Source organism: Mesoplodon bidens (genome assembly GCF_964165515.1).
Source record: "Mesoplodon bidens genome assembly, chromosome: 3".
Classification (NCBI taxonomy): domain Eukaryota; kingdom Metazoa; phylum Chordata; class Mammalia; order Artiodactyla; family Ziphiidae; genus Mesoplodon; species Mesoplodon bidens.
The window spans coordinates 152,611,020-152,637,846 of record NC_138178.1 but is presented as its reverse complement, the minus strand read 5'-3'; the positions used below and the strand labels follow the sequence as shown (position 1 = coordinate 152,637,846).

At 45.7% G+C, this 26,827-nt stretch overlaps 2 protein-coding genes across 5 annotated transcripts in view; one reads left to right on the top strand and one right to left on the bottom strand.

Annotated features, from left to right (window-relative positions):
- LRRC74A (leucine rich repeat containing 74A) overlaps positions 1 to 1,511 on the bottom strand; it is a gene marked incomplete at both ends in the record, with an annotated part of 57,627 nt that extends 56,116 nt beyond the window's left edge. Inside the window, 1 exon segment of the mRNA XM_081228304.1 lies at positions 1,202 to 1,511. Coding sequence (XP_081084430.1) covers positions 1,202 to 1,511 — 310 coding nt within the window.
- On the top strand, positions 1,439 to 26,827 carry ANGEL1 (angel homolog 1). 4 transcript variants are annotated; one of them, XM_081228365.1, is made up of 10 exons: positions 1,439 to 1,573; positions 4,397 to 4,972; positions 6,107 to 6,333; positions 6,794 to 6,863; positions 7,469 to 7,902; positions 10,197 to 10,323; positions 10,632 to 10,742; positions 22,230 to 22,299; positions 22,825 to 22,988; positions 26,464 to 26,827. In XM_081228365.1, exons 1-10 carry the CDS (start codon positions 1,510 to 1,512, stop codon positions 26,481 to 26,483), a joined length of 1,863 nt encoding a protein of 620 aa, XP_081084491.1. In that variant the 5' UTR covers positions 1,439 to 1,509; the 3' UTR covers positions 26,484 to 26,827. The 4 variants fall into 4 exon arrangements, 3 of the variants coding, with proteins under 3 accessions (XP_081084491.1, XP_081084490.1, XP_081084492.1); XM_081228364.1 differs by lacking the exon at positions 26,464 to 26,827 and adding an exon at positions 23,961 to 25,992; XR_014015362.1 differs by lacking the exons at positions 22,230 to 22,299; positions 22,825 to 22,988; positions 26,464 to 26,827 and adding exons at positions 11,202 to 11,410; positions 12,521 to 13,059.

Here is a 26,827-nt window from a genome sequence, read left to right as displayed (position 1 = left end):
GGAAGTGATCTGACTTTGGAGCCTCCTTAGGTAGAGTTAACGTTTGTGTGCTAGTTTCTAAGAGGCTTCCCAACCTTCAGATTGCCCCTGGAACCTCTGCCTCATCTCTGGCAAGGGCAAGAGCGCTGTTGCCTGAAGGCATACACTGCCTCTAGAGCTAAGGGGATAGAGTGGGAAGGCCACAGTACTGACTCTCTCCTTCTTCCTCCCTTCCGCCTTTCAGTGTTATGATGTACTCAGCTGGTCCCGGATCTGGTGACTCCGCAGAGGGCTTCCCCGAACAACCGAGGCTCCAGCCACAAATTGGAAATCACACAACTCATACACTGGGTACTGAAACTGGGAGTATTAAGTGGTCCCTCCTTCTTTACAGCGGCAGAAGATTGAGAGTGGGAAAGGGGAGGAGAGAATTAAAGAGGTCTGGGTAGCACAGAGTTGATGGAAGAACTGGCCTTCTTTTAGTGACATATATTTTGTTCAGTCAACAAAGGTTTATTTGGTCCCTACTATGTGCCTGACACTGTCATAGACACTGGAGGGAAGAGATACCTCAAGGAAAACCAACCAACCAAACAGACTTGGTCCTGTTGCCCTTGTGGAGGGTTCACCCCCTCCCGTTTTTGGCCCCCTTATCAATGGGACACCCCTTTTTTCCAGATTAGGGGGAAAAGGGCCCATTTGGAACAGGATGATGAAGGAGATAAAATCTTATGTGCTGAAGCAAGGTGTGGACTCAATGTTTGACCTAAATCTGAGCTGGGGAAGTGAGTTAGGAAAAGGAGAAAAATGGGAAAGAGCTGGCTCTCTCCAGTCTGGGCTAAGCCGGTCAAGATCATAGAAGTCAGAGCTGGGTGAAGCCTTAGACAAGGTCCAGCACCTCATTTTACAGATGAGGGAACTGAGGGGCGGAGAAGTTACGTGGTGGACCCAAGGTGGAGCCGTAGTGAGGCGGCAGAAGCGGGAATAAAACTGTGGACTTTAAATAATATTATGGGACTTACCTGGTGGCGCAGTGGTTCACAGACCGCCTGCCGATGCAGGGGACACGGGTTCGTTCCCCGGTCCGGGAAGATCCCACATGCCGTGGAGCGGCTGGGCCCGTGAGCCATGGCCGCTGAGCCTGCGCGTCCGGAGCCTGTGCTCCGCAACGGGAGAGGCCGCAACAGTGAGAGGCCCGCGTACGGCCAAAAAAAAAAACAACCATGGTGCCTCCAGGAGGGGTTTAATTTCAAATCCCGGCGCTTCTGCCGCAGCTGAGAGCCAGGCCCCGCCCGCTCCGCTCCATTGCCTTGGGAACTGGCTTCCCCGCACAGCGGGAGCCCGCTTGGCCCTGCGCTCCCAATAAAGTTGTTGTTGAAGCGCAGTGGTACCATGTGAGCCGTCCCGGGGGTGGAGCCGGGGGTGGGGCGAGCCGGGGGCGGGGCCGAACGGAGGGAGACCCGGCGGGCGGCGGCAAGGAAGGGAGGCGGGCACTGGAGCGGGCGCGGGAGCGGGCGCAGGCGGCCGGCCATGATCGCGTCGTGCCTGTGTTACCTGCTGCTGCCGGCCGCACGCGTTTTCCGCGCCCTCTCAGGTACCGGCCCCGTGTCCTGACGGGCGGGTGCCAGGCCCGGGCCTGCCTCGCCGGGGCCCCGCGGGGCGTGGGGCGGCGTGCGTCGCGGACGGCCTCACAACCACTTTCCCCCGGCAGTGCCAACATGTGGGGAGGCCGCCCTCGGCCCCGCCGTGCCGTCCTGGACTAAACGAGGCCCGGGCCTGGCCGGCGAGCCTCGTGGGCAGCCCCCTCCTCACGCCTGTGACCTGGAGGTGTCGGGCCACAGTTAACGTGGAGGGGGCTGGGGGAGGGGCCAGAGCTGCTCTTCTCTGGCCCCGGGGTTGCGGAGAGGTTCCGGGTCCCGCTGAGTCACTGCCCTGGGGGTCGGGGAGGGTTGGCCGCTTGGGGCCGAGGCGAATGTCCGAATTCTCTGTGGACAGGGGCCAGTCGGCCCTGGGGGTGGATCTGTGGACTGAAGACCTAGACGTTCCTGTTTTTCCCCTGGGTCAACTCCACACTCACTTTTCCCAGCCGCCTCTCAGCGGAGTCTGGTTGAAAAAACGGACGCTCAGAATCCAGAGACACATTGAAACCTCAGCTTTGAAGCAATGTCCCGTGCGTTTAGAGATGTAGTGGGGTGGAGGCAATGCCCAGCGGGTACTTAGAGAAGAGTTATTGTTTAACTTTGCCATGATCTGCCTGCGCTCCCCACTCCTGGTCTTTGACGTTCCCGAGGCTCTTATGAGACCATCAGTTCCTCTGGGAGATCCCACAGAACCCCCAGACTTTTCTCTGGCATTTTAGGGGACAGGACAGACCAAGAAAGACTTTTAGAAATAAGAGGTCCAACTGTGTGCATTCTTTGCTTTTCCTTTCTGGAACTTTACACAATATGTGTGTGTGTGTGTGTAATTTCTGTTCCTATATATTTCATATAAAACACTTAATGTATGTATGTGTATGTTTGTATCTGCTACTAGAATGCGGGCTCCAGGAGGGCAGGGCCATGTCTGTTTTGCTCGCTGTATCTAGTGCTAGCATACTGCCCAGAATGCAGTAGGCACTCAGTTCGGGAATGTCTTATGTGTACATACTCCTCAGAAATGAGGAACTCCACAGAAGTTTTCAGAGAACTAATGCATATTCTTCTAACCACGTTGCTGTCATTTCTGGAGCTCTGCCAGTGTCCATAATGGCAGCCTTAGTGACATATACTAGTCCAGAGGTTTCTAGACCAGTAGTCAGAGTTTCAGGTATCTCAGAGGAAGGGCCACCTCCCCCCACTCACTTGCACACACCTATTAAAGTAGCCCCATTTGTATTTGTACATTTGGTTTCTACAGATTTTCTTTTAATAAAAGGATTCTGCTGTTGAAAAACAAACCACCACCACCAACCAAAACCTGCTGAGTTTGAAAACTAATAACCTCACACATATAAATCAAAGAACTTCTGCCATCCGATATACATAGAGGATGTTTCAAAGGGCAGGGAATTAATAAGTTGCTGAGACTAAGGTCAGCAACTCGGCCCATGGGTTTAGAGCAGGGTTTCCCAGTCTCAGTACTGTTGACGTCTGGGCCTGGGTAGTTCGTTGTGGAGGTGTCTCTTGCACTGTAGGATATTCAGCAGTATCTTCATCCTATAACCACTAGATGCCAGTAGCATCCCCACAGTTGTGACAACCACTGTGTCTCCAGACAATGCAGAAATGTTCCCTGAGGGCAAAATCACCCCTGGTTGAAAAACCACTGGTTTGAGGGACGTAAATCCACATAGACCCTAAATAAGATAGTGTCTTTCAACGTTTGAACCATTTTGAAGTTTTTCTTGCCTTTTAAAAAAAAATGGAGCCGATAAAATAAATCTCTGGTGATTGAGGGTCATCATCATACATGTCACTTGTCCTATGCTATAAATAAGTGACTTAGCGTGTGTTGGTGGGGGGAGGTTTTGTTTGCACCAAAATACTGTGCTTGGATTTTGGGGGCTCCAATTTTATAGTTTTTCCCACCTGCTTTTTCCTGTTGGCTGTCACTGGCTGCCGTTAGCAGAGAGGAGGCAGCTGTCTGTTGCTGTCAGTTGTTGGCACCGTCTGATTTACAGCCGCTAGAGTACTATGGAATGGGAAAGATGAAGTTTGGATGGGATAATGAAGTTTGTGAAGATTTATGAGTAGAATAAATAGATTTGAGAAGAGGACCCAGGGCCTTTGCTAAGAGAGAGATTGTACAGATTTTGAGACACCCTTTTTGTCTACTTTAGGCCTTTTTCTTTTAGAATGCATTCATAGATTAGTGGATTTATAGAACTAGAAAAGCTCTTGGGGATTATCTAGTTCAAACTTCCCTTGTCCTCATTTTACAGTCAAGAGTGAGTCCATCTCACTAGGGGCATTGTCCAAGGTCACATAGCTTTGTTAATTTCAGTGCTAGCCCATGACCCACAGTTCTGACTCATGGTCAAGTGCTGGTTCCAGTGTAATGTGGCTCTTAGAACCAGAGAGTTGATGTTAATAGGAGTCTTAACCTCCAGATAAAAGGAGTGTGGTTGTATGTGACCATCTCTGTCCTAGATTATGTGGGATAGCCATTCTTTCATTCACACACTGAATATTTATCAGATCCCTACCATATGAATTAGTTACTACTTGTAAAGCATTTAGAACAGTGCCTGGCACATAGTAAGCACTTGGCTCTGGTGATGATGATGTTCCAGGCACTAAAATGGGTAGGCCCAGTGATGGTACAGTGATGAGCAAGGTGGATATGATTCTTGCTTGTATGGGACTTAGTAGAAGTTGGGAGAAGAGCGTGGGTTGGGTAATGCTGTCATAACATGGTATTTTGGCTTTCTTCTTAGATGCTTTCTTCACATGTCGAAAAAATGCCCTCCTGGCGAAGAGCTCGTCCCCCCGGGTAGACGGCGACTTTGCCATGGCCCCTCGGGGCCCCGACCAGGAGGAGTGTGAGGGCCTGCTGCAGCAGTGGCAAGAAGAAGGGTCAAGCCAGCCACTCTCTACTGTGAGCGAGGGTCTGCTTGTAGATAAGGGAGTAGCCCAGAGCAGCCTGGCACTCCTGATGGATAATCCTGGAGAACAGGATGCTGCTGCAGAAGACAAGTGGTCCAGCAGGCAGCTGAGTGACCTGTGGGCAGCAGAGAACCTGGAGGAGCCTCTCCCTGAGGTGCTAGGAGAGGAGCCACTGCCAGAGGTCGAGGGCCCAACGTGGGCAGCAGTCCCGGTGCAGACCGGCCCCCAGTATTCAGACTGTGCTGTCCTCCCAGTGGGTGCCCTGGCTGCAGAGCAGTGGGAAGAGGACCCCGCAGTGGTGGCCTGGAGCATAGCACCGGAGCCTGTGCCCCAGGAAGAGGCTCCCATCTGGCCCTTTGAGGGCCTGGGGCAGTTGCAGCCTCCCCCAGTGGAAATCCCATATCACGGTGAGTCTGGCAACCGGCTGAGTGAGCCGGGGCAGCAGGTTGTCTCGGATGTGCACACAGTCGCTTCTAAAGTTCCCTTGTGTGGAGCTCTGCTGCTGCATTCTGTTTTTCTGAGACTCCTGCAGTGGCAGATCCAGAGGGGCCTTAGAGAGCATTTCATCCAGCCCCGTGGCCTTTCAGATGCAGTGATCACGGCACGGAGAGGTGGCAGGACATGCCTAACGTCACATAGCTAGGTGGTGGCAGAACTGAAAGCAGACCATAGTTCTGATTCTCGACATTATTGGTTCTCTGGAGGTGACCTGGGGCAGCGGTGGAGAGCTCTCAGGGCTCCGCTCTCTGCCTCAACCAGGATAACTCCTTTTTTTTTTTTTTTTCTTGCGGTACTTGGGCCTCTCACTGTTGTGGCCTCTCCCGTTGCGGAGCACAGGCTCCGGACGCGCAGGCTCAGCAGCCATGGCTCACGGGCCCAGCCGCTCCGCGGCATGTGGGATCTTCCCGGACTGGGGCACGAACCCGTGTCCCCTGCATCGGCAGGCGGACTCTCAACCGCTGCGCCACCAGGGAAGCCCAGATAACTCCATTTTTATCTGTGTTATAGATCGGGCTTCCATTCAACTTTGGAGAATGAGTGCTGTGGCTCACATAGGTTTGAAATCCACTCTGCAGCTCCCTGCTCGAGGGCACATGGGAGACACATTATGGTTTCTGGCTCTGTAGGCATTTTCAGGGTTAGAGGTCAGAAAACACCCAAGGGTGAGATTACTCTAGAAATGTCTTTAATCTCAGATGACTGTTAAGCACATTCTGAGTGATTCTCCAGAGACCCATGGATTTATCAGAAGTGAGAAATTGTCGGCCATATTTAGTGAACTTGTACTAGGTGCCAGGTGCTATGCTAGGTACTAGGGATACGGTGATGAACAGGCCAAGATTATCTTTGGCTTTGTGGAGCTTATTGTCTTGTCTGAGAATGTCCTTAGAGTGTTGTTCAAATCACCACAGAAAGGGATGAATGACAGGGAAAATGAAAAAAGGAACTCGTCACAGTATCATGGAGTCAGGAGTGGAGATGGTGGGCCCTGTGAATAAAATGGACTTACCATGGACCTCTTCTTCCCGACACCTTTGCAGAAATCTTGTGGCGAGAATGGGAGGATTTCTCCACTCAGCCAGATGCTCAGGGCCTGGAGGCAGGGGATGGCCCTCAGTTCCAGTTCACTCTGATGTCCTATAACATCCTGGCTCAGGACCTGATGCAGCAGAGCTCAGAGCTCTACCTGCATTGCCATCCAGACATCCTCAGTTGGAACTACCGCTTTGCGAATCTCATGCAGGAATTCCAGCACTGGGATCCCGATGTGAGTGAAGATGGGGAGATGTTCCATCCTGCATTTGCTCTGGACCCTGGCTGTTTCCCAATGCTCTTAGAAAATGAATTGAACCCCATAGTTGTTCATATGATTGGCCTCCTGCCTAGGACTGGTGCTTGTCTTCCTGGTGTAATGAGTTTGGGGCAGATGCTGAGAAGACTGTCCGTGGTGCACGCTTTCTAGCACCTTTGTGCAGGCAGGGAGACGTGAGGGATTCAAGGAGCAGGAAGAGCCAGCACATGTATCTGATCTCAGCGTAACTCTGGGCCTGTTCTTGCTGGTAGTGGCTATCAGGGAAGAGTCAGCACCCAGGGGACGTTTCAGTGTGACCCAGCCTGAGACCCACAGCAGCTTCCCATGTGGCTTCAGTGCCTGCTCCTGGGGTGGGAGTCGTACTCCAGGGCCCTCCATTACTCTGGAGTGATTGGAGTCCTTGTCATTTTCCCAGATCTTGTGTCTCCAGGAAGTCCAGGAAGATCATTACTGGGAGCAGCTGGAGCCCTCTCTGAGAATGATGGGTAATGCCGCTCCCTGGCACGTTTGCCAGTCTTTCTTCCTACAGCCCTGTCTGCTCTCTCCTGAAAGCACTGTATCTTTCTTTCATCTCAGTAAACCCTCAGTCTCATCTGCGAGCTAGCTCCTTTGTGTGGGTGAGAAGGAGAGTCCTGAAGTTTTAAAGCAATTCTGACATATATTGCCATTTAATCCTTGAAGTAACCAACGCTGTGAGGCTGAATATTATTATCCCCATTTTACAGTGCAGAAACTGAGGTTCAGAAAATTTGTGTGACTAGCTCAAGGTCACAAAGCTATAAACATACAACTCATAGGTTGTGGAGCCTGGACTCCGGCTTGTCTGACCCTAGAGTCCATGCTTTTCCTGTCAGGTTATTGCTTCATACCCTTCTGTCCCTCCTTCCCCTTCTAGCCACTCAGTCATCTGGTTACAGCTGTAAGGGAGCCTCTGCAGAACCAAGGAATTGGCAAGGGCAAGGACTCCCCTTACTGGACTGCAGGAGCAAGGCATTAGGCACACATGCCTGGGCTACTGCCACTGGGTAGAGGGACCCTAACCCATCTTCAAGGACTCTGACCCATCTCCTTGGTGGGGTGTTCGTTGCAGGCTTTACCTGTTTCTACAAGAGGAGGACCGGGCATAAGACAGATGGCTGTGCTGTCTGCTACAAGCCCACGCGATTCCGTCTGCTCTGCGCCAGCCCTGTGGAGTACTTCCGGCCTGGCTTGGAGCTCCTCAATCGGGACAACGTGGGCTTAGTGTTGCTGCTGCAGCCACTAGTCCCAGAAGGCCTGGGGCAAGTCTCAGTGGCCCCGTTATGTGTGGCAAATACTCACATCCTGTACAACCCACGTCGGGGCGATGTCAAGCTAGCCCAGATGGCCATTTTCTTGGCTGAAGTGGACAAGGTGGCCAGGTTGTCAGATGGCAGCCACTGCCCCATCATCTTGTGTGGGGACCTGAATTCTGTCCCTGGTTCACCTCTTTACAACTTCATCAGGGATGGAGAACTCCAGTACCGTGGGATGCCGGCCTGGAAGGTGAAATGGGAGAGGCCACTGCGGGGTTGGCTTAGGGAGAGATTTTGGTGTTGGCACCTGGTGTTGCTTCTGTGGCAGGGACTTCAGTTACACCTGTTCTGGCTTCCTCTGGCTTTTTCTTGTTCTATTGATATCTGGTACCCAATCCTGGAAGTTAGGAGCTCGTGAGTGCCTTTGGTATATTGGAATCCTTTCAGTTTTTATCATTAATTTATGTTTAGTTTACAGGTACATAAGTATATATGTAAGTGCATGTAAGTACACAAGTACATCCCTTTAAGGATTCAGACATTTTAAAATAAGACCAAAGTCCCCTTTATTACCTACATTTCCCACGTCTCCACTTAGAGTCAAGTAATAACTGTTCAAAGTTTGGTGGTGTTCTTCCAGGTCATTTTCTATGCATTTGCAGTAGTATCTAAGCTGTTGTGATGATGTAATCATAATCTACATTTATTAAGCACTTACTGTGTGCCAGGTGCTATTTTAAGCACTTTACATGTATTAACTCATTAATTTTCACGATTTCTATCATTGCTTCCATTTTATAAATGAAAAAGCTAAGGTGTAGAGAAGTTAGGTAATTTGCTTACTCTAGTTTTTGCAGGTAGTGAGTGGTGGAGCCAGGATTTGTAACCAGGTAGCCTGGCCCCAGAGCTCTTGCCCTCCAATACTATGCTGTGATTGCTTCTAACAGCTGGTATATAATGTACTGTGTGTATTTATAAATGTGATAGATTATGTATATTTCATTTTGTAGCTTCTTCACTCAACAATGTACATATGTATCTATCTCATTCCTTTTAACTGCTGAATGTTTATAACCTAGGTATCTTATAGTTTTATTGTAGTTTATTTAGCCCTACCGAGGAGCATTCAGCTTGTGCTGATTTCTTTACATGTCACTTAATCTCCTTGTTCCTCTCTTTTGCCCCTGCTGATCCAACTTGTTGCTTAACTTTTGGCAAGGCACAGGGGAGAAAAGACATAAAATGACTGAATTATTGTGGAGCACTTTGGGCTTTTATTTTAACGAGGTTCCTCAAGTGCCAGCGATGTCCTGGTTGCCACATGCGCAGAGAAAGGCATTATCCTGCCAGGAAGCTGCTATAATCAAGGGGCTCAGGGAATGGGAAGAAGAATTTACTCAGTGCCTACCATGTGACAGCTGCTGTTAAGCACAGTGATTAAGAGCTCTCCTTTTGAAGCCAGACGGTCCTGTGTTCAGATCCCCGCTCTGCCGCCTTGGGCAAGTTACTTCACTTCCGTAAGCCCCATTTGCCTCGTCATACACTGGGGATATGATGGGACCTACTTCAGAGGGTTTTCTTTGGTGGATTACATAAAATAATGCACACAGTGTTTTCCAGTTTCTGCTTCAAAGGAAGCAGTCAGTAATTGGTAGTTATGGTTACCCAGATTCTTAATTGTATGTGGTATTACTATCCCACTCAACAGTAGAGCGTATTGAACCCAAGAGAGTTAACTAACTTGCCCAAAGTCACACAGTTAGTAAATGGCCATTCAACTGAAGGTGTGTTTTACTTCTGATGGCATACTGAAAATGTATGTCCTTTAGGGGCAGAGAGATTGCGTCTATCACTGCTCTCTCCCCAGCACTTAGCTAGTGTTTTGCACATAGTTGGCATTCAAATATTTGTTGTTGTTAAATGAAATAAAGGGGATTTTGCTACACACGTTGGAGATACGCAGATGACTGATGTTGCCGAATGTTTCCCCTACTACGTTCTGTCCGTTCCCAGGCTGCTCATGGGCTTTGACCGAGGATGGTGACGTAGATACGGTAAAGTGCTTTGGTGAATTTCCCATTTGGTTTGACCCCGTGGTTTCCCAGTAATAGGCTTAAGATGCTAGACGTTGATCCAGAAGATCCAAAGATCAGGATAAACCTTTTCCCACTGCAGATTAAAGCCCCTGAAAGTTGACATTCCCTGGGCAGAGTAGTGTAGATTTTTCTGAGCTGAAATTTAGGGGACCCTATGTTCATATAGTTCTGTTCTCTTTGACTCGCATACCTCACTCTCTTAACCCCTTATTCCTGTCTCATGGACATTTCAGTGTTTCTAGTAAAAAAAATAAAATAATGGTTTTAAATAGCTCCTTATTTTTAACTTTCCCCTGAGACGTATGTGTTTTGCTTGTGTTACGTACATAGTATGTGACTCTGTGTGTGTGTGTGTGTGTGTATGTATGTTTGTCTGCATGTCCCAAAACATGGGCTATTTCCTTTTTCCATCTCAGATTCCTTATTCCCATCTGCTCTTTCCTTGTAGGTATCTGGACAGGAAGACTTCTCCCATCAGCTTTATCAGAGGAAGCTGCAGGCCCCACTATGGCCCAGCTCCCTGGGCATCACTGATTGCTGTCAGTATGTCACCTCCTGTCACCCCAAGAGATCAGGTGAGCACATGCCACATTCTTGGTTGGTTGTCCCTCCACACCCATTTTGGGAGAAAGCTGGCACCTCAGTGACAAGAGAAAGTGTAATTCCCTCAATTCTCTTAGCACGTTCCTTTGTTTTTTTCATTGTCCTCCTCATGGTCACCTAATGAAATGGACAACTTTAAGTCATAGCCATTGGAAAATCTCCTTGTCTTCAGAGCCAGACTTCCTCTGTGTCCCTACCTGTAAGCTTCTTGGTATTAAGGAAGTCTCAGCATGTGGCTCCTCTTACTGTCTTTCACTGTATGGCTTTTCCTGGTTTACAGAGAGACGTAAGTATAGCCGAGACTTCCTGCTACGTTTCCGCTTCTGCAGCATCGCCTGTCAGCGACCTGTAGGACTGGTTCTTATGGAAGGAGTGACAGATACTAAGCCAGGTAATGGGAACTAAGCTTGTTCCCTAACTTGTTCCAACTAAGCTTGGTCTTCTTTCCTCTGCACCTCTGATATTTGTCAGTTATGTGGTTTCTTAGTCTTTTCTAGGTATAATTCTTAGAGATCAGCTTCTGGTAATAAGTATGCTTAGGAGGAAGGTCAGTGGAGTTCACTGGCCGTGTGCAGTGTGTTGAGAACATGGACCAGGAATCAAGAGACCTGGGTTCTAACTAGCTCTGAGACCTTGAGTAAGCCACAAGCTTTTTAGTATTAAGTTGCTAATAACTAGCATGTATACAGCATGTTTAAGAGAGAAAATACACTTGATGGGGCTTTGAAAATCATAAGGTGACAGTACTCCTGGTTGTAATAACAAGTTACTCCTACTGAGAACTTCCAGATTGTAAGTCGCAGAGTATGCTTGATGTTCTCCCCTTCTTGTCTCTGAAAACACTCCAAAGCAACAAGGAGAATGAAAAAGAGAAATGCAAACTCCATCTTTGAGAAAGCTAGGAGACCTGAAGATATTTGAAATCATGAACCACAGCACAGGTGGAATGGTTGCAAGAAGCACTGGAGGTCATGCAGGGGTGCTGGAGCAGGTATGGTGAGACTGGTCTGTGGGGCCATATGGATCTCCAGAAGAGCCAGCAGGGTGCCCTTCTCCAAGGTGAGGAGCGTATCCTGAGGCACGAAATCAAAATCCCTTGTTTCGTCGACAAGAATAGGATGCACAGGTTGTGAAAGGATATTGTCTTAACCTCTTTTGGTCCAAAGAGGCAGTAGAGGAAAGACTGATCAAGGAATCAAGCCAAATTTGCACGAAGCAGTCTGTTTAAGTGGTGGGGGGAGGTGTAATACTTAAACTGCATATTTCTTTTGGCTAGGGGGAAATAAAGATGAACAGGACTCACACACAGCCCTGTGTCATAAGGAAAAATGCCTGTTACCTGGAATGCGTACCCAGGTCTGCGCTTATATAAGCTTTGTACCAGTAGCTTGTACATAAAAACCTCAACTAATTCCAAGCTGGGCTGCCCAAAAGGAGCCAGCGTGAGATCTGTACTAAAATACTATAAGAAAAAAAGGTGGAAGAACAGGAAAAATAAAAGGCAGATAAAGAATACTTCGGAGATAAAAACTGTTGCCATGGAACATATGAAAATTATGATTATTTCCCCATGAATAAAAAAATTAAGCAATTGTCTTTATAACATAAGAGTGCAAAAATAAAATAATTGCTTTTATAAAATGAGTTCAAGCACGTGGCAAGACATCAGTAGATGAAATGTAAACTGCAGAGCTCAGGAAAGAAGTGGAATAAAAAATTTAAGAATCACATAATGAATACAAAATTAGAAGCAGTCTAAGAGAGAATAGGCACTGCTGAAAACAAGCAAGAGGCAGAGGCCAGGAAGGATAAAAAGCACTAGAAAGAAAATAACAGTAGTGGAAGTTAAAGAGATTCAACATACACATAGTTCGAGTTCACAAAGAAGAAACCCAGTATAATAGCACAAAGGGAATATTTAAAGGGATGATTCAGGGAAGATTTTCCCAAAATCAAGAAACCTGACTCTCCACATTGAGAAGGATATACCATGTCTCAGTAAAAAATGACACAGGAGAGTCAACAGTAAGACATCCTAGTGAAGTTAACAAAAGTCAAAGATAAAAGAATCCTTTGGGCAGAACCAAAAATATTGGGCTATTTTTAAAGGTAAAAATAATCAGGTAAGCTTCAGATTTCTTAACATTAACATTCGACTCTGGAACACAGGAGAGCAAGGTTTCAAAGAAAGATGGTGTGGTCAAAAATTTTATACTCAACCCAAAGCCTTTCATGAAGAAACTGCTAGAAGAATAGCTTAAGACAACCAAGCAATGACTGAAAAAACTATAGTAAAAGGACTGGTGGTAAGCAATGAATTCATTTTTTTCTTGAAGGAATTTAACTTGAATTGGCATTTTGCACAGAGCAGTGAACATTTCAATGGCTTGGTTTTTTTTTTTTTTTTAATTGCAAAGCTAATGTGTTATTACAGCTGTGGTGATAGCAATAATAATAGTGGTGGCCACCATGCACAGAGCGACTGGCGTGTGCTAGGAACTGGGATAAGTGCTTGGATCAGTTGGGCTCAGGCAGGGAAGCAGTGGCTCAATGTTTTAAGAATACAAAATCCTAAAGTTAAACAGTAGTAGGATCCCACATAGGTAATTCCATGTTAAGAATAGGTTATTTTTAAAAACTCAGTACTGTACTTGAAACATAACATAAGCATTTCAATTTAATAACAAAATAAGAACCTTTAAAATACACTGACAGGGCTTCCCTGGTGGCGCAGTGGTTGAGAGTCCGCCTGCCGATGCAGGGGACACGGGTTCGTGCCCCTATCCCGGAAGATCCCACATGCCGCAGAGCGGCTGGGCCCGCGAGCCATGGCCGCGGAGCCTGTGTGTCCGGAGCCTGTGCTCCGCAACGGGAGAGGCCACAGCAGTGAGAGGCCCGCGTACAGCAAAAAAAAAAAAAAAAAAAAAAAAAAAAATACACTGACAATCACTTTGTAAGTAGAATCATTATATGGGGGAAAATATCCAGTTCACTAACAGTACCCAATAATAGCAGTATTTTCAAAATTGAGATTAAATTTGGGTAAACACACCCATCCTCCACATACTGTGAACGTACCCTTCCGTTTGCTTAGTATCCCCACCCAGGGCCGAATAGGGTCCTGATGAATCTCTTTTAAGGACTCCAGATCTAAAAACCTACCACCAGTTTTAGACCATGAGTAGAAAGACTTAAGTGCAGTACAAGGAGATCATAGTGTGTGATCTTTTTTTCTAGAGGATTTGTTTAGATGTGCTAACAAATAATATTTCCAGTCCAATACCAGAGTCATCCAACTCAACTGTAGACATTCAAACTTGCCAAGTTGACTGTGACACTGACTTTAATGGGAAGCATCTGAGTTGCCAAAGTAGCTACAGTGCCAGGGAGTGATGGTCTAACTTTCCAACAAGTTGCCGTTGCATTGTGCTGGAGAGTTCTACATCACACAAGGTGTATAATAAAAAAAAATTGTGATTCTCACTCTCCCCAACTCCCTTTGTGAAGGAATAATTCATAAGATGGAAATCTAAATTTTAAGTCCCCCTCATTTTTTTTTTTTTTTGCGGTACGCGGGCCTCTCACTGTTGTGGCCTCTCCCGTTGCAGAGCACAGGCTCCGGACGCACAGGCTCAGCGACCATGGCTCACGGGCCCAGCCGCTCCGCGGCAGGTGGGATCTTCCCAGACCGGGGCACGAACCCGTGTCCCCTGCATCGGCAGGTGGACTCTCAACCACTGCACCACCAGGGAAGCCCTAAGTCCCCCTCTTGTAAATATTTTTAATTATTAGTGGTTTATTCTTTCCAGTATGGTTCTTAAAGACACTGAAAGGGGTTACTCTGTTTTCTTTTTCATGAGCACTTGCACATTTCCATTTATCTCCGGAGCTTCAGGTCTTTTAACATGTAAAAATAAACCATGTGCCCAATTAAGTGCATTCTAGGAAAAAACAGTTGCTAATAAATGACTTCCGTAAACTATTATTAACAAACCGACCAGATGGCCACAGAGGAAAGGCTATCTGATCAGTTTTTGAACCAGGAAAGTTCTGAATCCAGCTCCTCCACTGGCCCATCCCTGCACAACTTATTATCCTCTTCCCAAGTACTTGCACTTACTTGCTTGGCTGCTGCCATTGCTGAATGGTCCAGGAAGATGTTGCAGCTCAGGTAGAGGCAGTTGTGGCCCATGTGCTCATGTGGCCTGGTGGGACAGGCAGAGGCCTTGAGTCCCATGTAACTGCTGGAGCAGTGCTGCTTGTACATAGTGCTGCATGGGTAGAACCTGGTGTTGAGAGAAGCAGTCTTCTTTCTTTTTTGTTTTTCTTTTCATGTACTAAAAAAAGACTTGATTTTTTTAATCCTCACACCAATATGAAAATTTGCGAAGTGTAAATATCTAGTTTGGAAATCAGTCCATTGTCTTGCAGGTTCCAGCATTGCTAATGAGAAGTCTGCTGCCATTTTGATTCTTGATCCTTTCTTTGTATATCACCTATTTTGCCTCTCTGAGGCTTTCTGGTTCTTATCTCTAATCTCTTGATTTCTGAAATCTCATGATGGTTTACCCTACTCAGGGTGTTGGTTTCATTCATTGTTTTGGATACTCCACGGCCCTTTCAAATGGAAACTAATTTATTTCGAGTCACATAATTTTGCTGGTAATATTTCTTCAATAATTTCCTACCTTCTGCTTTCTCTTTTTGGAATTACTGTTAATTGGATATTAGAATCTACCATCTGTGAGATGCTCTCAGCTTGTTCATTCCTTCTAGTGATTTTAAATTTCTGCCATTATATATATATATATATATTTATTTATTTATTTTTGGCTGTGTTGGGTCTTCATTTCTGTGCGAGGGCTTTCTCTAGTTGCAGCAAGCGGGGGCCACTCTTCATCACAGTGCGCGGATCTCTCACTGTCGCGGCCTCTCTTGTTGCGGAGCACAAGCTCCAGACGCACAGGCTCAGTAGTGTGGCTCACAGGCCTAGTTGCTCCGTGGCATAGTGGGATCTTCCCGGACTGGGGCACAAACCCGTGTCCCCTGCATCGGCAGGCGGACTCTCAACCACTGCGCCACCATGGAAGCCCTGCCATTATATTTTTAATTTCCAAATCTCTTTTTTAAAGTTCCTTCTTTTTTATACCTTTTTTTTTTTTTTTTTTTTTTTTTTTTTTTTTTTTTTCTCTTTTTGCGGTATGCGGGCCTCTCACTGTTGTGGCCTCTCCCGTTGCGGAGCACAGGCTCCGGACGCGCAGGCCCAGCGGCCATGGCTCACGGGCCCAGCCGCTCCGCGGCATATGGGATCCTCCCAGACCGGGGCATGAACCCGTATCCCCTGCATCGGCAGGCGGACTCTCAACCACTGCGCCACCAGGGAGGCCCCCATTTTTTTTTTAATGAATGCAATATTGCCTTTCTACTACTGAGGATGATAATTTTTAAAATTCCATCTGTTCCTTCCAAGGTTCTTTTAATTGAGAGTTAGTTTCTTCCTACCCCACTGTTTGTTCCCAAAGATTCCAGCAGGTGTCCATTCACATTTAGGAATGAGACATGAAAACGTAATGGCTCTGTAAGGGATGGTTCTAATTGACTGGTGAGTTCATTGTGACAGTTTTGATTTTCACCTCCCACCTCTTTTCTGGAGTAATGGTACCTCTGATTCCTGACCTCTTACGTGATTCAGAAGCCTAAATTAGCTTGCCTCTTGCTGAAGAGAAAACCATTTTCAATATCCTGCTGGTCACTGTGATTTTTCTGATTCAAAATGAAGATATTAGTGTTAGGAACATTTATGTTCCAAATAACATCACATCAGTCATCACAAAGTGAAACTGCAGTATTTAACAAGGAATAATAGTCAGAAAATAACTAATGGTTGAAGGTTTTAATTCATCTTTCTCAGTTCACAATAGTTCAAGTAGATAAAAAATAACTGAGAAGACTTAAATAACATGTTGTATGGTAAATCTGATGGATACATATCAAACTCTGAACACTGAAAGCAGAGCAAAGACATCTTTTAAAATATCCACAGGAAGTTCCTGAGAATTGGCCATATATTAGACTACCACAAAAATAATCAGTAAATTTCAAACAGTAGAAATAGTATAGCCAACTTTCCGTGATCACACATGCATTAAAAATAGAAGTTAAAAGAATGCTGTCATCTGGACATTTAAAAAATTTCAAACAACTTTTGGGTCAAAGATGAAATTTAAACTGAAACTGCAGAGTGTGTAGAAAATAACAATAATGAAAATACCATATATTTGTGGTATATAGCTAAAATAGCTTTCAGTGAAAAATTCATAGAATTATATAGAATATCTTGAATCAGAGAATTATACTGATAAGAAAAGATTAAAGTAAGTAAATTAAGTATCCCCCAAGTTAGAAAAGAGAACAAGCTGAAAGAAAGCAGAAGATGAAAATGAAAATAATTTAGAGAACAGAAAAACAGTAGGACTAGTAAGCTCTAAAAATCAGTTGGTTTTTTGAGTGAAAAACAGCTGTCAGATTAGCTAACCTATTTAAGGGGGCAGGGGAGGAGCAGGTAAAAGTATTCAGATGCAGAAGAATTAAGAGGATTATAAGGGGGTCCTTTTCTCAACCGAGTGCAAAAGAAATTGAAAACTTTGATGGCCTATGTTAATTTTAGGAAATGTAATTTACTAAAACTGATTGTGAAAGACATAACATAAATAGATTACCACAGGGTGAAAAAGTAGCGACAGTTCTGAGATACAGTCCCACAAAAACACCATGTTCATGTTGATAGGAGAACATCATCAAACCTTTAAAGAACTTGTAATTCCATTATTGTTTAAATTGTTAAAGAGCACAGCAGAAGGGGGCCAAGTTATTTTTACAAAAGAAGTATTTGACACCAACACCTGACAACAGTTACACAGGAAAAGAAAACTACAGACCTTCATATTCCCCACTTATGAATATTGATGCAAAAAATGTACATAGACGATCAGGAAACAGAATCTAACATCACACTGAAAGAGCAATATACTATGGCCAAATGGAGTTTATCAGAAATATGAAGGTAGTTCAATATTGGGAAATCTATTCATGTATTTATCATGCTAATAAATATATGAAATCTATTAAAATATAGAAATGTATGTCATCCTGTAGATGTCAGAGACATTTGTTAAAATTCAACATCTATTCCAGATTCTTTTAAAAAGAACCTTCTTAAGGAAAAAATAGATAATCCCTTATACCCTTAAAATACATTTATCTTGGTCAGTCAGTGCTTTGGTGCACCATGGAGGAAGGGGCGTGGAGCCACCAGGTGCCTGAAAAAGAAAAAAAAAACAAAAGCATTTATCTCAATCCAAAAATGAGCATCTTGCTTAAAGAAGACAATCTAGTGGCATTCCTGTCAAAGTTGGGAACAAGATAGGGATGACTACTGTCATTCAACTGTGAGAGACACCAGCCACAGATTTAGAAATAGAACATAGAAATATAGACAAGAAAATAGAAGTAAACAATGGAAAGGAGGGGGTAAACTATTACTAGCTGTTAATATGGTTATATAACTGGTTATCCAAGAGAGTGAACTAACAGCTATTATTAGCGTTAATTCTGGAAAGTATCTGGGTAGACTATTAATATGCAGAAATCAATAGTATTCATATAATAAAATAATGATATATTTGTTAAAAGATGTAATTTTAAGAAGACCCTATTTATAATAGCAACAAAAAGAGAAAACAACAGGGAAAATGTAGGAATATTTCATTTCATATAAATTAACAAATTTATTGGCATGAAGTTGTCCATAACATTCTCTTACCTTTTTTAAGAAATAACTTTATTGAGGTGGAATTCACATACCATAAAATTCACCCATTTAAAGTGTACAAATCAGTGGCTTTTAGTATATTCAGAGTTGCGGAACCATCATCACAATCTAATTTTACAACATTTTCATCACCCCCAAAAGGAATCCCATATTCATTAGCAGTTATTTTCCCTTTATCCCTCCCCTTGTAAAAAATCAACAGTGGACGTATGGGTTTCTGGACTCTCAGTTCTATTCCATTCATCTATATGCCTATCCTTATGCCAGTACCACTCTGCCTTGATTATTTTAGCTTTGTATAAGTTTGAAATAGAGAAGTGTAAATCTTGTAACTTCATTGTTGTTTTTCAAGATTATTTTGGCTATTCTGGGTCTCTTATACATTTCTATGTGGATTTTAGGATCACCATGTCAATTTGTGCAAAAAAGTTAGTTGGGATTTTGGTAGGGATTTACAGATCTGTAGATCAGTTTGGGAAATGTTGCCATTTTAACAGTATTAGCTTATGATCAGTGAACATGGAAGTTTTCCCATTTATTTAGATCTTTAATTTCTTTCCATGTTTTATAGCTTTCAGTGTGTCTTATACTTCTTTTGTTAAATTTACTTGTAACTATTTAAAATTCCTTTTGTTACTTTTATAAATGGAAATATTTTCTGAATTTCATTTTTGGATTATTCATTGCTAGTGTATAGAGATGCAGTTTTTGTATATCAGTCTTGTATCTTGCAATCTTTCAAACTCAATTTTTTTATATAAATTTATTTATTTATTTATTTATTTATTTTTGGCTGCGTTGGGTCTCCATTGCTGTGTGTGGGCTTTCTCTAGTTGTGATGAGTGGGGATTACTCTTCGTTGCGGCGCACGGGCTTCTCATTGCGGTGGCTTCTCTTGTTGTGGAGCAGGGACTCTAGGCGCACGGGCTTCAGTAGTTGTGGCTCGCGGGCTCAGTAGTTGTGGCACGTGGGCTCAGTAGTTGCAGCACGTGGGCTCAGTAGTTGCAGCTCTTGGGCTGTAGAGCGCAGGCTCAGTAGCTGTGGCTCACGGGCTTAGTTGCTCCGCAGCATGTGGGATCTTCCCCGACCAGGGCTCGAACCCACGTCCCCTGCATTGGCAGGCAGATTCTTAACCACTGCACCACCAGGGAAGTCCCTCAAACTCATTTATTAGTTCTAGTAGTTTTTTAGTACATTTCTTAGGATTTTCTATATATAAGATCATGTCATCTTGCGAATAGAAATAGTATTACTTTTTTCCATTCCAATTTGGATGCGTTTTATTTCTTCCATAATTGTCCTGGCTAGAACTCTCATTACAGTGTTGAGTGGTGACAGCAAATATTCTTGTCTTATTCCTGATCTTAGGGGTAAAGTTTTCAGTCTTTTAGCATTGAGTATGATGTTAGTCATGAGATTTTTTTGTTTGTTTTTTGTTTGTTTGTGTTTTGTGGATTCCCTTCACCAGATTGAGGAAGTTCTCTTTTATTCCTTGTTTTTTAAGTGTTGTGGGTTTGTTTTTTGTCATAAAGGAGTGGATTCTGTCAGAAATTTTTTCTGTGACTATTCAGATAATCATGTGGTTTTTGTTCTTCAGTATTCTATTAATATGATGTATTATATTAATTGATTTTCAGATGTTAAACCAACCTTACATTTTTAGGATAAATCGTATTTGGTCATAGTATATAGTCATTTTTCTATTTTGCTGGATTTAGTTTGCCAGTATATTGTTCTGAGACTCATTTTCCAACATGGGGGAGGAGGAGTTTTCCCCCAATGCCAACAAACAATTCAACTCAGTTCTGGCACTGTCTCCCCAGCGATAGCATCAGATTCCACAGGTTAAGGGCTCAGTTCTACAAGACCCACCCCTCCAACACTTCAGGTGCCTGTCAAAAGACCAGGTTGTTCCCTGTGCTTCTTCTGACCTACTGGCTATAAATCAGAGGTTCCCACTATCCCCTCCTTCCTTGGGTTAGATTAATTTGCTAGAGTGGTTCACAGAACTTAGAGAAACATTTCACTTGCTAGGTCATTGGTTTATTATAAAAGGGTGTAACTCAGGAACAGCTGTACAGAAGAGATGCATAGGGCAAGGTATGTAGGAAGGGATGTGGAGCTTCCATGCCCTCTCTGGGTGCACCATTCTCCCTCGAATCTCCATAAGTTCACCAACCTGGAAGCTTTCCAAACCCTGTCCTTTTTGGGTTTTATGAAGGCTTCTTTACATGGGCATGATTTATTAAATCCTTAGTCATTGGTGACTGATTCCACCTCCAACCTCTCTCTGCTCCCCAGAGGTCATAGGGTGGGACTGCAAGTTCCTCTCATCACATGGTTGATTCCATTGGCAACCAGCCCCCAACCTTAGGTATTTTCCAAAATTGCCTCATGAACATAACAAAAGGCACCTTGCTCACTCTCAACGCTCAGGAAATTCTAAGGGTTTGGAGAGCTTTGAACCAGCAACTGTGGACTAAGACTGTATATGAAGACTGACTATATATGAGATATATATATTTGGTCATCTGAATGACCAAATATACATTTTTTATAAATCACAGAACTGTAATTGTTGAGGCATTTTGCATCTACATTCATAGGCGATATTAGTCTGTAGTTTTCATTCTTTGTGATGTTTTTGTCTACTTTTGATATCAGAGTAATACCTCGTAGCATGAGTTGGTAAGTGTCCCCTCTTTTATATTTTGGAAGTATTTGTGAAGGATTCATATTACTTTTTTTTTAATGTTTAGCAGAATTCACTAGTAAAGCTATGTGAGCCTGGGCTTTTCTTTGTGAGAATTTTTAAATTGCTAATTCAGTCTCTTTAATTGTTATAGAACTATTCAGATTTTCTTTTTTTTGAGTCAGTTTGTGTAGTTTTTGTCTTTTTAGGAATTTGTCCATTTTACCTAAGTCATCTAATTTGTTGGTATACAATTGTTTATTGTATCCCTATAATTTTATTTCTTAAGGTTGGTGGTGATGGCCCCCTCTTTCATTCCTGGTTTTAGCAATTTGAGTTTTCTCTTTTTTTCTTGGTCAGTCTAGCTAAGGGTTTGTCAATTTTGTTGATCCTTGTTATCCTTTTTCTTAGTTTGGGTTGTTATAACAAAACACCACAGCCTGAGTAGTTTATAAACAACAGAAATTTATTTCTCACAGTTCTGGAGGCTGGAAGTTCGAGGTCAGGGTGCCAGCATGGTCCAGTTTCGGTGAGGACCCTCCTCTGGGTTGCTGATTGCCAACTTACTGTTGCATCCATACATGGCAGAAAGGACAGCTCTCTGGGATCCCTTTTATAAGGGCATTAATCCTGTTCATGAGGGCTTCACCCTCAAGGCCAAATTACCTCCTAAAGGCCCCACCTCCTAATGCCATCACACTGGGGGTTAAGATTTCAACATAATTTTGGGGAGAGACAAACATTCAGTTCATAATACCTATGAATGTCAGTAAGATCTGTAATAATATTCCCTCTTTCTCTCCTGATATTGGTAATGTGTGTCTTTTTTCTTCGTGTATGTGTGTGTACATGTATAGGTGTGTATAAGTATGGACACGTATGTGTGCATACATATGTATACACATACATACACAGATACATATATGCACACAATGGATGGTGGGTGATAGAAAATCTCTGGAGGAATACACCAGGAATTTGTTAACATTGGTTGCCTCTGGAGAGAGGAATTGAGTGGCAAGGTCCCAGAGTGGGAGGGAGCCTTTTCACTGATATTTTTCTCTACATTTTGATTTTTGTACCATGTGACTGTATTACCTATTCTAAAGAATGAATTTAAATTTTTTAAAAAGTTGCTGAGCCAGGGAAGAGATGTCTGTGTTAGAGACCTCTGTCTGTCTGCTTCCTGAGGTTCTTGACTTTGGTCCATTGTTTTCTTCCTCTCCTCACCTTTTCTCTTTCCCTTTTCCCTTCTGGAACAATCTAGTCAAGGATTTGAGTGGGATTTCAGGGTGCAAGGTTCTAACCCTGCTTCACTGTCTGTGATAAAACCCTTTCTCTCTGGTCTTCTACAGAGCGACCTCCTGGCTGGGCCGAGTCTGTCATTGAGGAAGACATATCTGAGCCTGAGCCTGACTTCCCCAGGTAATCTTCTTCCAGTTCCCTTCTGCTTGCATTCCAGCCCCATCGAGGTGTATTCGAGAGATTCCTGTTGGCTTTCCTGGGGCTGATTTGGGGGAACACATTTTGCTGAGCTCTCTCTTCCCCTTGTGTGTGCTAAGTTTATGGAGGAACAAACTGGTGTGCAGAGGCCAGAGGTGACCCACCTAGGTTCTTGCAGATGAAAAGCCCCTGCCCTTTTCCTTTGGGAGTAAGGCCTCACAGAAGAGCTTGCTGACCCATGGACAAGGGTACATTAGGTATACTTCACCAGGTAGCAAGAGGAGAGTGGGGGGTGAGAAATGTCAGCAGGACTGTATATAAATGTGTCTGTTTCTAGGCTAATTTTAGCTAAGACTCTCAGCCTCGTAATTAGCATGGGAAGGCATTTGCTGAGGTTGAGTTATTTGGGATCATCCCTTAAAAAACTTGATAAAACCCACAGAGAAGTGACCTTGGGAAAAGTTCAGTAATGTTTGTTGACTGACATCTTCCCCTCCATCCCCAAAGGACTGTAGGCACCATCCAGCACTGCCTCCACCTGACCTCGGTATATACTCATTTCCTGCCCCAGCATGGCCGCCCAGAGGTCACCACAATGCCCTTGGGTCTTGGAATGACAGTAGATTACATCTTCTTCTCAGCTGAGTCCTGCGAGAATGGGAACAGAACTGGTAAGCTTGGTGGATCCTGGATTCCTAGAAGCCACCCCCAAGAGTCCCTGGGAACTGATGGTAGGTCAGGCATTTGATCACATGGCTTGGGCTGCTGGGACCTGACCAGCAAAGGAGCAGATCTCATACCTACCTGACACTGGTCATCCTCATCATACTTCCCTTAGGCCATTTGCCCGCCTTCTCTTTTTATCCTTGTAGCATTAGAGAGATGTGGGCAGAACAAGCCGTCCCTCCGTTTTTTTTGTTTTTTTTGGTTTTTTTTGCAGTACGCGGGCCTCTCACTGTTGTGGCCTCTCCCGTTGCGGAGCACAGGCTCCGGACGCGCAGGCTCAGCAGCCATGGCTCACAGGCCCAGCCTCTCCGTGGCATGTGGGATCCTCCCGGACCAGGGCATGAACCCGTGTCCCCTGCATCGGCAGGCAGACTCTCAACCACTGTGCCACCAGGGAAGCCCCGTCCCTCCATTTTAAAGATGAAAATAGAGCACCAGGAGGTGCTCTATTGGATTTGTTCAGTGGCAGCTGGTTAGTAAGGGACTTGGTTAGGTTAGAAACCCCATTTCCTGTCTTCTCACCCCTCACAACAGTCACAGTATAGCAGTCTATTAGCCCCATGCCTGTTTTGTTTAAAGCATGTCTTTTAAAATGTTTAGATTTTCTGTTGAGAAATCAAATTTTATATAGCAAATCTGGACTTCGGCTTCTCTTGGAAAATCAGAAGATCTTGTAATGCTGGGCTTGGACGTGCACTCTAGTTTGCCGCAGTCCCACCGAAGCCACCCGGCTTCGTTCATTGACATATCATGGCATATCTGAGAAAATGAGGCCTCCTCCAGAGGCGGCAGGAGGTGAGGGAGGATAGGGCCGTCGAGGAGACACAGGCTGCTAAGGTGTAGCTCCCACGGGCTCCCCCACCCCGTGCAGTGTGGCTGCGGCTGCCTTACCCACCGGCCTCTGCTTTGTGCTCCAGATCGCAGGCTTTGTCGGGATGGAACTCTCAAGCTCCTGGGCCGGCTCTCCCTCCTCTCTGAAGAGATTCTCTGGGCTGCCAGTGGCTTACCCAACCCCTTCTGCTCTTCAGACCACCTCTGCCTACTGGCCAGCTTTGAGATGGAAGTCACTGCCCTATGACGGTCTCCCAGGGGAAGAGAACTTCTCTTCCAGAAGAGCCACCTGGATCAGAGACTGTGGAAATATCCCATGCTTCTGGAAACTTAGATCCAAGAAACTTACGTCCCCTCCCCTCCCCTCCCCGTTCCCTTTCTCCCATGGCTACATTTCCTCCAGGCCTGTCCACATTCTCTGCCTGTGGTCCCTGCCCCGCCCCAGCCTCTTCCTAAACCTGTGCCACATACTGGGTGGCCCTGGGAGAGGCAGAAGGGGGGGTTCCCCCTTCCTTCCATGTATCCAGTGCTCTCCCTTGATTTTAATTACCAGGGTTGCGGGAGCTATTGATCTCATTGGTTATTTGTTTTCAGGCCGTTTCATGGTGGGGTGCCTTCTGACCTGACCTTCTCCCTGCCTGAGACCCCTGGGCCCAGCCCTCTTGCCAGACACACACACGTGAGATGTGTGTTGTGTGTGCATCCTCTCGGGGTGGGACTGCTCTGCGTAGCCATGCCTGTCTCTGACTAGCTCACTTTCCACACTGGGGCTGTCAGCCTAGGGGCAGGTGGAGGGCGTGACCGGGTAGCTGTGTGCTGCCAGGCACATGGGCACCTGGCTGCCAGCGGCAGGAGCGTGGGCCCGTCTCCTTTTATCATCTGTGTTTCGTTAGGTGTCCATCCTGCCAACCAGGGCACCCTCATTGTCCGGGCTCTGGTAACAAGTGGGCCCCACGAGCTGGAGCAGCGGATTCAGGGATGCCCTCGACCCAGAGCTCCCCACAGGCCTGGCATGTTTCCTCTAGGGCTCATCCCTTTCCCCAGGCTGCCCTGTGGGAGGCCAAAGTTTGAACCCCTGCGCGGGGTCAGTGGGCAGGGGTAGTGGATTGAGGTGCCAAACTCTTTAAGCATGAGGAGGAAGAACTGTCAGGAGACTCCTATCTCACTGGAGGACTGCGGCGAGGGTGCGAGTCCCAGGGGGAGAGCGCCGGCAGCTTCTGCAGCTGCCCCAGCTGGGACGCAAGACCTCAGGGACTTGTCCCCTTCCCTCTGCACAGCTAAGCTGCAGTTCTCTGTTCCTCTCCTCCCACTGCTTTTTACTCTTTGCTGCCTCCCCCATCCCCTTCCTTTTTTCCCCTAGAAAAGCCTGGTATTTAGCTCAGGCCAGAACTTCTCAGCAGAAAGGTGGCCCTGGGCAAAACTGGCCCAAGAACTGGAGGTGGTGGCTCATGGCCTCTGCTTTCCCTCTCCTGGTGCAGGGGCACCCTGACCCCTTCAGGGGGTGCTCCCTTGCCCACATGAGTCACCTGCATGCCTGAATCCTGCATTGCTGGGTGTAGCTGCTGGCCCTGCAGACTTGACTTGCTGTTGGCCCACTTGGCCTCCAGAATGGGACTGGAGGATATAGCTGAGAGGCTGGAGTTCGGGACAGTTAGCTAGAGGTTAATGCTTTCTCCTTTTTTTTTTTTTTTTGAGAGCCAAAGACCCAGCTTGAATAATTCTGCTGCTGCGTTCATGGTTATAAGCTTTCCATGCCTGGGTTCTGGGGAATTTATCTATTCATGTATATTTTTAAACATTATTTCCTGGGTACTGGGCATGTGCCTGTCTGAGCCCCAGGCCTATCTGTCCACACTCCACCATCCACTCTGTCTCTCCCTGGGCATCTCCTGAGATGGTCTCAAGACAGTGCCCTATTGGTTTGTAGGACTAGGGCCCATCACTGTTTTTTTCTGCCAGGAAATGTAGTTTAAAAATGGCTAAAGATGGCAGAGGGCAGGAGCTTGATAGATGATCTTTTCCTTGTTTTCTTATTTGTTTCTGTTTTGGAAATGAAAGGGGGTTTTAAATGGTCATTTTAACTCTCTTTTCCAAATAAAGGTTTACCTTTCCCCCCTACTGGTGGTTATTTTATTAGGATCCTGAAAGGCATGGGGGAGGGAAGGCCTGGGGAATGAGGTGGGCAGAGAGGAAGAGACTGATCCTGGGGTGGGGCCTCAAACCTGAGATCTAGACCAGAGAAAAGCGTTATCATCTCCCTCTGGTAACTGAGCAGATGCCCACTATTCTGAGGCCTGGGAGGAACGGCTTGGGCGCAGCCTCCTGCCCGGACTTTCGTGGGGTGCAGCTCTCTTGTCCGTCCTCGCCAAGCTAGAGGAGAATACTGCTTTCAGCTGCTCTCATTCTTATTCCATCTGCTGCCCCTGTACCTCCCGTACCTCCGCCTAGTCCAAGAAGAGGAGGATCTGTCGCGAAAGCAGGATGAGAAGTGTTTTCCTGGTCAAAGCTATGGCAGCTGCATGAGGCATGATGCATGTGGCAGATGGCTCTTGCTGTGCTTCTATTTTTGATCATCTCTTCTGTGTTCAGGAGCCAGGGCTGAGCTGTGAGCCACCTGTTGCTGGCAAGGTTTCTCATCTTTCCCGGGCCTCACTGTGCTGGGACTTCGTCTTCCTCCGGCCTTCCTGTGCAGCAGGTCCACCAGCCCCTGTGCCCGTGGGAAGAAGCCCTGAGACAGGTGTGGTTTTCTGCCTTACCTGAACAGAATCCCAGACCCCACACCTCTGAATCAGTACCTGAGAATCTGGGTTATTTAAAGCTACCTGGGTACCAGTTGAACCACCTGGGTTGGGATTTAGCCAGGGATTAGGAACACCACTTGTCATCTTGGCCTGGTCACTTGGTGACTGTGGGTAAGTTAACCCCTCCCTATGTTGCACATATCTTGGTGAAA

Bases quoted from the DNA above. Each gene is read 5' to 3' on its own strand.
- ANGEL1 (XM_081228364.1), top strand. From the start codon at position 1,510: ATGATCGCGTCGTGCCTGTGTTACCTGCTGCTGCCGGCCGCACGCGTT. The intron at 4,973-6,106 runs GTGAGTCTGGCA...ACACCTTTGCAG, and splicing joins AGTGGAAATCCCATATCACG to AAATCTTGTGGCGAGAATGG. The intron at 10,324-10,631 runs GTGAGCACATGC...CCTGGTTTACAG, and splicing joins CTGTCACCCCAAGAGATCAG to AGAGACGTAAGTATAGCCGA.